This window comes from Phaethon aethereus (genome assembly GCF_964289735.1).
Source record: "Phaethon aethereus genome assembly, chromosome: 2".
NCBI lineage: Eukaryota > Metazoa > Chordata > Aves > Phaethontiformes > Phaethontidae > Phaethon > Phaethon aethereus.
Genome location: NC_138582.1, coordinates 120,797,901 through 120,811,203, shown reverse-complemented (window position 1 = coordinate 120,811,203; position 13,303 = coordinate 120,797,901). Strand labels below are relative to the sequence as shown.

Here is a 13,303-nt window from a genome sequence, read left to right as displayed (position 1 = left end):
AGCTTGCCATCTTGTGCTGGTTCCCCAGCACATTGAGCTGACCTTCAAGCTTCATGTTTGGTCAGGGAGGCTGGATCCTGGCACTGACAAAAACAAAGTATATTACTACAGAGTTTAAAGTTTATAAAACTTCAAAGTTTTTTAAACTTTGCAAAGCATTTTGGAGGTTGAGCATACTGCTGCAGTTGTACTGTTTTCTCCTGCCGAGAGCACTCAAGGTACAGAAAGTAGTAAAAAAATAAAGTAAACCTGACTGAGCAAATGGCTGAACTACGTGATCACATGTTTGTAAGAAACAACAAATCACCTAAAGAACTTCCATTATTCTCATTAGTAGAAGAGCCAAGTAATGTTTAAAGCATAGTTAGACACACTGGATACTGCAAGATGAAACACTTAGCAACTTTATCCACATGGAAGGCTGAAAATGATGCTTTGCCATCATGTCAGTATCAAATTAGAGACAATCTGCTCTCACAGATTTTAAGGCCCCAGTACACAGTTAAACATTTCCAGGCATGAAATGCATCACCAGAACTCACACTACTAGAAGCATTTCTACTTGAGCAAAAAGGATATGCTATCAAGAAAATATACATACAAAATATTAAAATTCTGTAACCTAGTAAAGCAATTAAAAAGTTAAATAGCTTACAAAGACCAAAGAAAACACACCAATACATATTTTAACCCGTGTCCTCTTAACTGCACACTAAAGTAATACACTGCTCAGAGAAGCACACAAGCCAAAAGGTTAATTGTACCAAAACATGTTAGGATATGGAAAAAGAAATGGTGAACTTCATTTTTTTTTACTTGTTTTTATTTTTCATATAAACTACGCTGCGGGACTGTGTCTTCTACTTACAGTGCTGTCTATTGAGAGATTTTGGATTGAAGTCCAGAAAGAAAAGAAAAAGGAAAACTAAATCTAGGAATGGTGATCCTACAGTGTTAGAGCTGGAGGGGAGGGAGGGAGAGAGTGGTAATGTACGAAGTCATTGTATGGTCCAAAACAAACGATATATGGTTTTACTTGAGTTCAGAATGCTAGCTGACTAAACTTGGGACACCAATGTCATTTCCAGACATGAGGGAGGTTTTATCACATGACAATGACTACACTCAGATTATTTTACCCAGCAATCAGTGCCCTCTGTAGAAGGGAAAACTGAATTTTCATGCACATCAACCACAGGCTACAAGGAAAAACCAGCAAGACTCACATGAAGTATTTTTTAGTTAATTTCTGATAAATGTAGACAGCCAGTAGTGAAATACACACAGACTCCAAAGGTAACTAGGAAGGTAGCTGAGCTTATGTTTATGTTTCAAACATAATACTGTTCCAGGCAGTTATAAAGCTAATTTGACAGCTATTAGTGGCCTCTGTTGTGCAACGCTTTTTGTTTAAGGATTGATATTCTAACATTTATTAAGGATTTTTGGGGGTGTTTGTGTGTACCTTACGCAAATACCATCCAATTAATGTGCTATTATCAATCAAGTTTAAACAGGAATGCAAAAATAGTCTGGTATTTTAAGATATTACTACCTGAAGTTTGTCTCCTAAAAGCTCTGTCAGCTTGATTTTATTAGGGAAGGAGGGATGGAGAGGGGTAACACACAGAGCAGAAAAAAAGCCCCCAAAAAAATCAAACAGACCCTAAAGGGGAAGTAATGACAGACTACAGCTATGGGTCTGAGAGTTGGACAAAACAAGACTACTAGTAAGGTATCCAACCTCATTTTTGACATGCATTTATTTTGGATGTACACACATGTATAAAAACATGAAACACAATTCCAGTTTTAGACTTGCACCACAAGCTGCATTCACTACAGTTATGCCTGCAACATATGTATACCAACCTTGATTCAAGTATGTAAGAGTTTCATCATATAATTTTACTGCTGGAGATGTTGCAGCACACATAACATACTGGAAGGGTGGATGTTTGGTCTCATTTTCTTGTGGAAGGTTGGAATCTTCCTGTTTGAAAATAGGCAGTGCCAAAACATCACTGAAAAGAACAAACAAATAACTTTGTGAGACTGTTGGCCCTGTTTTGCCTGAAGTTAAAGAAAAAAATATTATCTGTGACTTAAAAAAACCCCACCATGGAATATATACTGAATTGTATCACTCTGAGTTTATTAATGAAACCAATGTGAGCAGTATCCAAACATTTTCTACCAAAATTTTTAGTCTAGGATACATAAACAATGCTCTGGGACCTAAGCAGACAATAAATACAGTCGTACTGATCCTCTGAAAATCTAATCTTCAGTTCTTGTCTCCACTGAAAAACTTCAGTTTACTCTTAACTTTTCACCTGTCAACATAGGCAAGTTTGCCTAACACATATGCAGCTGTGAGCAATGCATTTACTTTCTTCTTCAAAAGAATATAATCAAAGTAAGTTAGTTACACCATGAAAATCTGTTTCCCCATTTAGTATCATTGTATCTAACCTATTAATTCTGTTGACATAGTAGGTTTTTCAATCTTAACTGTTTTAGGCTTTAGTGCACTGAATAGCACAAAAAAATATTAAGCAGCAGATTCACAAAACGTCAATTATAGAAAGTATATGCCAAGATTCACTTCACTTATAGACATAAGAGTACCAGGAAAACTTTGGAACTACGAAGTTTCTGAAGAGTAAAGAGCAATCCATGCTGTCCACAGGCAGCAGTAAGAGAAACAACTTCACTCCTACCACCAAACACATCTGCTTCCTACAGAGTTAAATATTCTGTATTAGCAAGATTTGTTTTCCTTGTATACAGTATCCTTCATCTGCTCAAAGTGTTGTTCTAGCACCGAATTTTTGTTCATAAGGAAATTCTTATGTGCAGATCCACGAAACTTTCTTTGAAAATTAGTTTCTAAACTGAAGATTTCTCACATCACCTCATCTGTTGATTCAGTTTTAAATCTAAATGTATCTTTTATTTCTCTTGCACTGATCACAATCATAGATTTAATATACTTTGTAAAAGAATTATGTCTTATCTGTATTGCACTATTATTAAATCATTGTACCCTAAAATTTTTTAAGTAAAATTATTTCTTGATGTTCCTCATTTCTGTGAGAACCTGCTTTAAATAAAGAGAACTCTGTAATTCCTCTTGAATTCCAGCTCGTATCTGGAGAATCAAAAAGTATCCATATAATAATAAATTTAAAAAGTGAAATTACAGCCAACATTTTTGTGTCACAGAATGTTATAGACTTCGTCTATGTAAGTATCAGGCATAAGAAGTGCAGCTGGGGCATCCCAACTTCTCTTTCAGAGCATGTGACACATACAGTAAAGGATACAGTAAAGGCCAGCCACATCACATTCCATCCCCCTGGCTACCTGGAAAAAGCCATATTGACTGAAAGAGAAAATTACAGAATCACAGAATCATTAAGGTTGGAAAAGACCTTTAAGATCATCAAGTCCAACCACCAACCCAACACCACCATGTCCACTAAACCATGTCCCGAAGTGCCACATACACACGTTTTTTGAATACTTTCAGTAATGGTGACTCCACCACTTGCCTGGGCAGCCTGTTCCAATGTTTGACCACTCTCTCAGCAAAGAAGTTTTTCCTAATATCTAGTCTAAACCTGCCTTGGCGCAACTTGAGGCCATTTCCTCTCATTCTATCGCTAATTACTTGGGAGAAGAGACCAACACCCACCTTGCCACAGCCCCCTTTCAGGTAGTTGTAGAGAGCAATAAGGTCTCCCCTCAGCCTCCTCCACACTGAACAACCCCAGTTCCCTCAGCCACTCCTCCTAAGACTTGTTCTCCAGACCCCTCACCAGCTTCATTGCCCTTCTTTTGACACGCTCCAAGCATGTCCTTCTTGTAGTGAGGGGCCCAAAACTGAACATAGTATTCGAGGTGTGGCCTCACCAGTGCCAAGTACAGGGACACAGTCACTTCCCTACTCCTGCTGGCCACACTATTTCTGATACAGGCCAGGATGATGTTGGCCTTCTTGGCTACCTGAGCAGACCACTGGCTCATGTTCAGCCGGCTGTCAACCAGCACCCCCAGGTCCTTTTCCACTAGGCAGCTCTCCAGCCACACCCTTGCAATACTTCCAAACTGTGAAAAAGTCCAAGAAATTTGTCTATAACTTGTAAAGACTTTACAGTCTCTCCCAAAAATAACAACTAGAGTTTTAAAAAGACAAAAAAAAAAAAGACACCCATAGAGCTTCCTTTCCACTAAGAAGAAACCACAGGAGATGCTACAAATAGCCATGAAAGCAGAACAAGGCAGGATACTGTCAAAAAAAGCAGTACATGCCTCCTGAACTCTACCTTCGCTACTTCCGATGCCAGTTCCCCAAACTGGAGCCCAGAGGAGACTGTCTGTATTCCTTAACTAGTTACGAAGGAAGACAGTGTGAAATAGCCACTTAAGAGAAGCAGACACCCTTAAAACTATTTACTTATACAGACAAAAGGAGCATCACATCCAGAGGCAGGACAATTTCATAGATCAGTTGACTGCTACGTAAGGATGACTCAGAAGAAACAACTAGATGCTTCATGCCTTGATGTCAGCCAGAAGGGCAGCATGAGCAGAGGGCAGCCCAACACAAGAGGGAGCACTGCGACAAGCAGAGAGAAGCATCATCCCAAGACAGGACTTCTACACCAGGAACCCATGCGCCTCACACACTTGGGCACATAAAAGACTAGTTAAGTGTTTTTATGAAGAGGAACTTTAAAACAGAAAGAACATGAAAACAATAACAATGTTTAAAATACACACATAAGAGTCGAAGTACAACAAAGGCGGCATACAAAGTATCTCACCAAATAAATAACCTGTAATTCTCACTTGCTTTCTAATAACACACAAGATTAAAAAGAGAAGTCTTTTGTGCATTTATGGAAAATATCTTTCAAGCCTTCACTTTCCACCCACAATTTAAAGATAAAAATGCATCTGGTCTGGCTAAAGAATGTGTGCCACAGTTAATGAACTAGTTAAATTAACAGACAATGTATTGGAAGCCAACAAATACAAATGGAAGACAAATTTAGCCAGCTTTAAACCTTCTTTTGCTAATACTTACAAAGTGGTAATGACTAACTGCCACTGTGGAAGGAAGAAAAAAAAAGACAACATCCAGCTCCTCAACCCTACAATTTAGTTGTAAAGAGCGCATAATGTGCATTCTTAAATGCCCCCATTAAAAAAAAAAAAATGCTCCAGCAAACAGCATGAGAAAATGTAAGAATCTTCATTTATTTTCCCAGATAAAAACACATTTTTCTTACAAAAATGTCTTCTGGGAACTAGTACATTTCAAAGAAAAACAGAAGCCAATGCAATTTAAACCTCCTTCCTAGACCATCTTTAAATAAATACTATTTAAATAACATTTTGATTTGTTCACTCATAAAGAATGAAATATCAGTGTTCTCACATTTAAATATACACTCATTCAAATCTAAAAACAGATAAAAGCTTCAGGCAATTAAGAAGAGTCAATAAGCTATGAATAAAGTATTTCAAATTAAGATTTTAAAGTGTACTGACACTTTTTTGTCACTGTGTGACTGTGTTTTTCAAGTGTACTAACACTTTAAAATCTTAATTTGAAATACTTTATTCATAAAGAAATGTTAACTGATTAGAACCAACTATTAATTCCTCTTAAAAGTAAGTGATGTGTCTGATGAACCAGTTCTATTCAATACCCATGAGCCTACACTGCAGCAACGCAACAGGTCTTCTTGGCAGTACTGGCATAAAGAATTTCTGCTACATGAGCTGCTCCCTCCCCATCCTCTCTACAGAATATTTTTCTGGGCTATATTGGGATTTCTATCAGTTCATAGCAGAGCTCCAACACAGCTACACAACCAAAGCGGTAAAATACGTGATAAAAATCTTACTGCAGAGAAACCCCCATCCTACCAAACATAACTTGAGGGCAGGTATAATGAGTTAAGTCCATTTCCCTCCTCATGATTGGCAGTAACAGGGATACAGGAATCAGGGAAGAAATTGCTAATATCTATATTTACCTAGGAAATCATTAGAAACATGCAGCTTTGAGAAACATGAGAATACAAAAAGCATTCCTCCCAGTTTCTCTGAGGCCAAACTCCCGTGTTGCTTATCCTTATATTAGTTCAAACAGGGACCATCTAAATTTCACAGTGACAAGTATTTTCTACAAAATAAAATTCATTGCTCACATAGCACAGCTGAAGAAAAGATGCCAGGTTTATTCACAATTCAGGGTAGGAAACCAACAGGAAACAGAAGTGTAGTACTTTTAATAGTCCTCTTTACTTACACTGAAGAGGAGTATCCTGTAAGTGATAAACTAGCATATAATATACGCTATTACGTAGATCACATTCCTAAAAACCGTGAAGATCCTAAATGACAGTCTTTTTTACCACCTCTAATTTTATACTGATTCTACTATAAGACTCAACAAAAAAACGCAGGAGAGCAGGCCAGCCTTCTCAGTTCTCGCTTTCCTTCCTCAGACCCCAGATACAACTGCTGCATTTACAATGAGCCCATGGCCTGGCAGTGCAAATTATCTGCCCCCTCATAAATCACTGGCAGCCTCCATGTTTATGCATACTTCAGCATCCTGTAGTCATTCCCCTACTTATGTGGCAAAATTTGATTTGTGCTGGCCCAATGCAGATTAGCAACAGGCACTTTTACTGCCAGCTTTGCTCAGGATATTATTTAACATGGCAAAGTACCTCTCACCTAGACTGAAGCACCCACTGGCAGAGTTGTCCAGATGGAGGAAAAATAAGTTTTCCAAAATAGCTACTGTTGAAATGATTTCAGGTTACAGGAGGAAAGAGCTTTAAGAGAATGATTCTCTTCTTTTTTTGCTGCTGATAACTTTTCATGTTGCGAAGTAAAAGACTTCACTTGTCTTAGCTAAGTGAACTTTGGACTATTACAAGCAAGCTGAGGGATAAACGAATAGCAATGTTTTGAAGGAGAAGTAGCATCTCTTGTTAGACTTCTTGATACAATTTGAAAAAGCAGATCTATCAAGGTTCACTGATGGAAGGAACTGAGACCAAATTTTTGAAACTATTAGCTCCAGTAAGAAAAGTCTTATCTCAGTCCGTCACAATTTGTTATCTAAAGCATTCAACTGAAAGCATTCTTTCTTCCCAGAAGGAGGAGAAAAAACAGAAACAGTCTTCATCACACACCAGAAGCAGGCAGTAAACACATCTCCAACACCCAATCTTAGCTAGCTATGCTAAGGAAGTGCATAAATGAAACTTCACCATACAAAAGTAGGAAGGCTTAGAAGAAGCAGCAAGGTGCATGTTATTACTTGAACCAAAGCATCCAGTGGGATGGATCACATGTGACAAGCTACCCTATGTTATGTAGCCTACATGAGCACAGTATAAAAAGACCAAGAAAAATGTAAGTTATCCTTCTCCTATGCTTGTGAAAAGTGTTTGTCAGGCACAAAATCACCTTCCTTCCAAATTTAAAACCCTCTTATATCATGATATTTTGAATACGTCATCAAAATTTGAAGTGACATTCCATCAATCATCTGCCTTATCTGTCTTCTAGGTTGTATACTTTCGGGTGTGAGTACTAAAGCATCCACAACATGCAGGTCTTTTGAAACTTTAAAGCATGGTTTACAAGGACAAATATCTTGAGAAAAATGTTTCTCAAGCAGTGTTTGAATTAGAGTTATGATCTCAAAGCCAAGCTCTGCACTGTTAAGAGGTCTGAACAAGTCATAGGAAAATGTAAGGAAATGGGAGAGCTGATACTTCCTAACACCTTCCCTGTGGCCACAAAAGCAAGTCTGATGTGAGATGAGACCCCTGGAAGCAGTTGTCAAGAAGTGCAACGTGAATAAGAAAACAGGTGCAAAAGTAATGCTGTTCCTGGGAATCCTACAATCCATCATACGGGAACTCAGGTGGTTAAAGGCCTCAACTTACAGGGAGTCTGGCACGAAATGCAAAACACAACCAATCACATGAAGAACAAAAATTCCACCACAAAACCTGTGTCTTCCTAAGCTCTTGAAGCCCAAGGAAAACCTCTAAGAATAGCATTTGTTCGCAATTATAAATCCATGGTTCTTCATCCACTCCACCAACATGGGGAGGTCAGGCTGCTATAATTTGTCGCAGCCATAGTACAGACTGCTCCTAAGTGGGAGTAACACATAAAGCGTAAATGAGGGTAAACTTGCTGCCCTGCTCTCAATCCTGTGCACCCAGCCACTGTGAGAGGTGACAGGGGAACAGAGAAAATAGTTATGCAACCTGAGGAGTCTTTTCCTTAAGAATTAAACTGGTTTTCCTTGACCTTTTGAAACGTAGTCACACATTCAACTGGGAAGAAGAAAAAAAAAAAAACAAAACCAAAACCAGTGTCACTGATCTAGAACATGAGGTTTATCTTTCACATGTTTCATCTATGCTAACAAAGTGAGGAGGTTTAGGTTTGTGGGGTTTGTTTTTCCTCAAATACCTACTTCCTGACAGGTATTTACATATTTGTGTGCCTGCACAACGAATCGAGCTCCAATTCTAATCAGTACATAAAATTTTATTTTACAGAATGTAGATGTCCGTGAAAATTATTTTTTCTACAGTGCAAAACATAAAAATAGAACAGGCCACTGCAACAGAAGTTTTTTTAATGTATTCTGCAAGAAATACTGTATACATCTTAAAAAAAAGAAAACATTTCATGATACCTTAAGCAAGTACTCCTTAAAAAAACCCAACATAACCAGTAGCAGAGTCTCAAAAGAGTGGGAGGCATTACGGGAAGCACAAACAGTCATTTTGTCTGTCAGAAAGCAACAGCAGCCACAAGAAAAACAGGGCCTGAATGAGATAACTCCAGTTTTTTTTTAGTTTTGCACAGTAACTATAAAGACAGTAACTGCCATGACCCTATCATGTTCATCAGAAGCCAAAACAAGGATGTCAGGGACCCAAAAGCTGTTTGAAGACAACACCCTCCCTCTCTTCTCCACCTGAAAACAAAGCTAGAAGTTCTAAGCCAATGGTCCCTCAAATCCTAACAGACCACATTAATGGTTATTTTAGCCTAAACTTTGGAGGAGTGTTAATACACGAAGTTCCCTCACCATCCAAGGTTCTCCACAGCACAGTAAGGAAACAAGACTGACTGCAGTAGGTTTCTGTTCTTTTCAACCAAGGCAGAACCCAAAGACACTCCAAACATTTGGGAGATGCAGCAGAGTCAAACTGACTTGATTCTCCAAAAATGGAAGATTGTCTGGATGTATTTTAATACAATCTTTTGTATAGACTTTCCCATTTCAAAACAGGAGTCATCTTTTTCAATTTAGTTTAATAAACTTCGGGCTTTAATCTAGAAAATGTACCAAAATAGCTACTCCCGAAATAATCATCAAGTTCCCCAATGACAAGCTTCAATTTATAGTACTACAAATACCATTGGAATTGCAAGCATTTAAATAAATCCGTAAACTAAGCTTCCAAATTACACCTAAAATTCAGTCATGAAGGTACCTGTCCTTATTTTAATGCTCATTTAACTTAAATCAATTCATTAATCAAATAATTCATTACATGAAGAATGGAATTCTGCTAGAGAAATGGCAAGCAGCTCCTGAAACTTATCTTTCCAATTAAATAGCCTCCATTTTTTAACAGTTCATAGAAACGATCCATGGTCCCGAAATTACACAATTCTTGCTGTGTTACAATAGATATTATGTGGTTTTGTAAGAAATCATGATGAGTCTTAAATCTATACAATGGTGTCATTACCAACTGAAGTTAACAGCAATACTCAAAACTCACTATCACTAAAGGTACCATGTTTTTATACAGGTTTCCAATGAGGGATTGTCACATCTGACAATAATTATTATCAATTTAATTTTGTGTTTATAGGCAGTTTCTTATTGCAGGAGATGATGTTAGAACAGCAATCGGAAAAACTGGCTTTCAAGATTTTAAGGAAATTTTGAGAACTATCCAAAACCATGTGAATTCGCAAAGAAGTTTTGTCCAGCTTGTTTCCTTTAAAAAAAAAAAAAATAGTTACTGGTCAATTGACATGAGCAGTTTTCTTCATAAGAATAAACACAGCAGTAATGCCATATATCCTACTTCAGGGCACTGACAGATCATCAACTCGAGGAACCATCAACTACATTATATACAACCTTGATAGGTAAAAGGGTTATGCGCAGGTCTTCCTAAGAAAATGCAGGGCATATAGCTTGAGGAGCTCTCTAGACAATTCTCCTCTAGACAATATTTCTTTCTCTCCTATCATCTTTTTTTGTAACGAAGTGACAAATAATTAGCTTCTACTGGCACACAAAACATTGACAGAGCAGTATCTTTACTCTTCATGCGACGCCACTTCTCTCAGTTTCCCCCTCTCACATCGCTTAACAGACTATGATTTCCCTAAAGTAGAAATCTAAGCAATAGAAAAGATAAGTAACATACTTGCTGAAATCACTCTGAATCCAGCAAACGCAAACTGCAATTAGGTGATTGATCCCTTTAACTACGTGTTCAGAGATTGAAGTTACAAATAATATTAGTGTGTGCAAAAATACTTGCATCTCATCACAAACAAAAAGTGTGCAACAAAACTTAAGACTAATGTATAAATTCACTTGTGCAATATTACTTTTTAAAAGTTGTTTTTAACTGCTACAGCTCCTTTTGTGTTAATTCAAAATATCCTAATAGGCAGCTATACGTAACTAAAAAACCACTCAGGATTGCTGCCCACCATAAAAGGATGATATGAGCACAAAAAACAATCTATACAATAACCGTAAAGATTAAAATTCTTAAAGGTTCAAGAAACTAAACTGTGTGTGTTACTGGGAGTAGAAATGAAGTCTTCAAAAAGAAAGGGAAATCTTTAAAAAGCCATCCCAGTCAAAACTCAAGATTTCTAATCATAACAAATCCTAGAAAGAACTGGGTCATGATAGAGAAGGAAGAACGGTTCTCGAACACAAGTGCATGCATTATCCATTGGTGTTTACATGAGGAAAAGACAACCAGAAACCAAATGCTGAGAAGCCATCCAGGCAACTGCCATACAGTTGCCCACAAAAACTGGCACACTACTTTGTGGTATGAACGTTCGCTTGACAAAGACAGAAATGGAATAAAATCTAGACGAGCTGAATATAAAATCAGGAGTATTCTCACAGAGAGAGTTGAATCCTCCTGTTCTCTGAACTGGCAAGTTCTCAAAATGCTTTTTAATTAAAAAAAAAAAAAAAAAAAGAAAAATCAAGCCCACACAAAACAAAAACCCTATCAAATACTTATCCCACCATAAACCTGCTGAGCTCACAATCCCAAATACTAGCAAAAGGGTCCTCATTTTTATCCCGCTGAGACCTTTATTTGTAACTTTGAACAAAGCTACTGCAGTTCCGACACTTCACTTGGGAAGTACTGCCTTAAAACATACATAATAGTTGAAACTTGCGGTGGCCTCTAAGTTTCAGGTAACTCTGAGAAAGAACACATCTTTCATACAGCCTAGGCCACCAAAACTATCAAATGCCAGTGTTTTACTGCTCCAACCTCTCAAAATACTGACTAACCCCGTCAAAAACCTTAGACTAAAATGTCTCCCAGTGTCTCCAAAGCAATTTCCCTTGTTCATGCCAGTAAGTCACTCAGGAATCCACACGTTCTGCCCGTAACTGAGATAAAGTGTACTTATTTCAAACAAGTAGAGTTTTATCTTAACTTTGAAAAAGCACACCCAAACACTATTTAAACGCTTTTACTGTAAAACCTAGAAAACAATCAAAAGATAAAGAAACAGCCAAGCTGATTAAGAAAAGAAAGAGCTACATGGCAGGAAAAGAGAGGGGAAAAAAAAGGAAAACTTCACCAAGGACACATACTACACAGAAACATAAAAGAATAAACAAGCTGATTAAAGTACAACTGTCCTACTACCCTATTAACTACCACAATGTTTACTTGCTCAAGAAAGACCATTTTTAAAGTATTAAACATCTATTATTATAAAGCAGAATTATATTTGCCGAGTAGAGGATGATCACCTTTTCAAACACGCGGTCCAACTATGTAGCCAAGGGACAGAGAAACGTCATTTTTACCGTAGAGATTACACATATAGGGCAAAAGCGTCCCAGCCCAAGCAGCAGCAGCAGCTGCCCTTTCAGACGGCCACCTGCCAGCCAAAGGGGAGGGCAGGGCGAGAGACCCGCCGGGGCAGCCCCTTCACACCGTGCGGGGCACAGGGTGCCGGGAAAGAAGCGGCGGCAGCAGATATCGAGAAACACCAACCCGGCCTCCGCCACTTGCTCGCTCCTCGGGAACAGCCTCCGGGAGCCGAAGGGATTACAAAAAATAAAGAGGAGATGAAAAGGGCTGGGGGGCCACTCCTTCCCGCGCTCCCTGCCCAGCGGCCCGATCAAACCCGCCGCCACCGTCGCGTTACCTCATGCTGTAGGCACCGGCTCCCAGCTCCTGCCCGATGCCGGAGAGGCTGGCGTCGAAGTCGTGCACCAGCCCAGACTCGATCACTTCATCCATCTTCAGCACCCACGCCATCTTCCACCGCTCCCCGCGCTCCCGCGCCGCCGCGGGAGGAGCCGGACGGGGAGGAGCCGCTCAGCCCCGCAACCGCCGCCGCTGCTCCGCCGGGAGGCGGCGCCGGGAGACCGAGGGGCTGAAGGAGGCGGGGGTGGTGGAACGGAGGGACGGGGGCGGGAAGCGCGTTGCAGGGCGGGGGGAAGGAGGGAGTCCGCGTTCAGCCCCGGGGGGGCCCTTTCCCCGCGGCGAGACCAGGGCGCGGGATCGCTCTCAGCATCCTGCACTCGCCCGGCCGCCGCGGGGGGCTAGGGACCGGGCGGCCGCCGCCGCCTCCTCCTCCTCCGCCGTGCACTTCCCTGCCGCCTCCGACCGGACGCTATCCAGGGCCGCCGCTGCTTCCGCCACCGCCCGAGCTCCGACCCAGCCCAGCGGCGCCTCCCGCCGCATCATTCACGGGGGGAAGGCTGCGGCAGCAGCAGCGCGGGTACCCGCCGCCAGCTACAGCCCCGCTGAGAAGCAGCCGCCGCCCGCCTCGCGCGGCTGTAACGGCCGTCCCTGGGGGGCTCCCCGCCCCCCCCCCCCCGCTGCCGCCACAGGAGCCGCGCGCCGCTCCGGCGTGCCCCCTCGCGCACGCTGCGCCGCCGCTCACGCCAACATGGCGACTACTTCCACCCCCGAGCGGCTGCCGGGGC

At 40.6% G+C, this 13,303-nt stretch overlaps 1 protein-coding gene across 2 annotated transcripts in view; it reads right to left on the bottom strand.

Annotated features, from left to right (window-relative positions):
• The window catches only part of UBP1 (upstream binding protein 1), a gene marked incomplete at both ends in the record, with an annotated part of 38,937 nt that extends 26,308 nt beyond the window's left edge, over positions 1 to 12,629 (bottom strand). For both annotated transcript variants that reach the window (XM_082014779.1, XM_082014780.1), the window contains 2 exons: positions 1,873 to 2,024; positions 12,517 to 12,629. In XM_082014779.1, coding sequence (XP_081870905.1) covers positions 1,873 to 2,024; positions 12,517 to 12,629 — 265 coding nt within the window. The remainder of the gene's footprint in view (positions 1 to 1,872; positions 2,025 to 12,516) is intronic.
• Between the last annotated feature and the right edge of the window lie 674 nt (positions 12,630 to 13,303).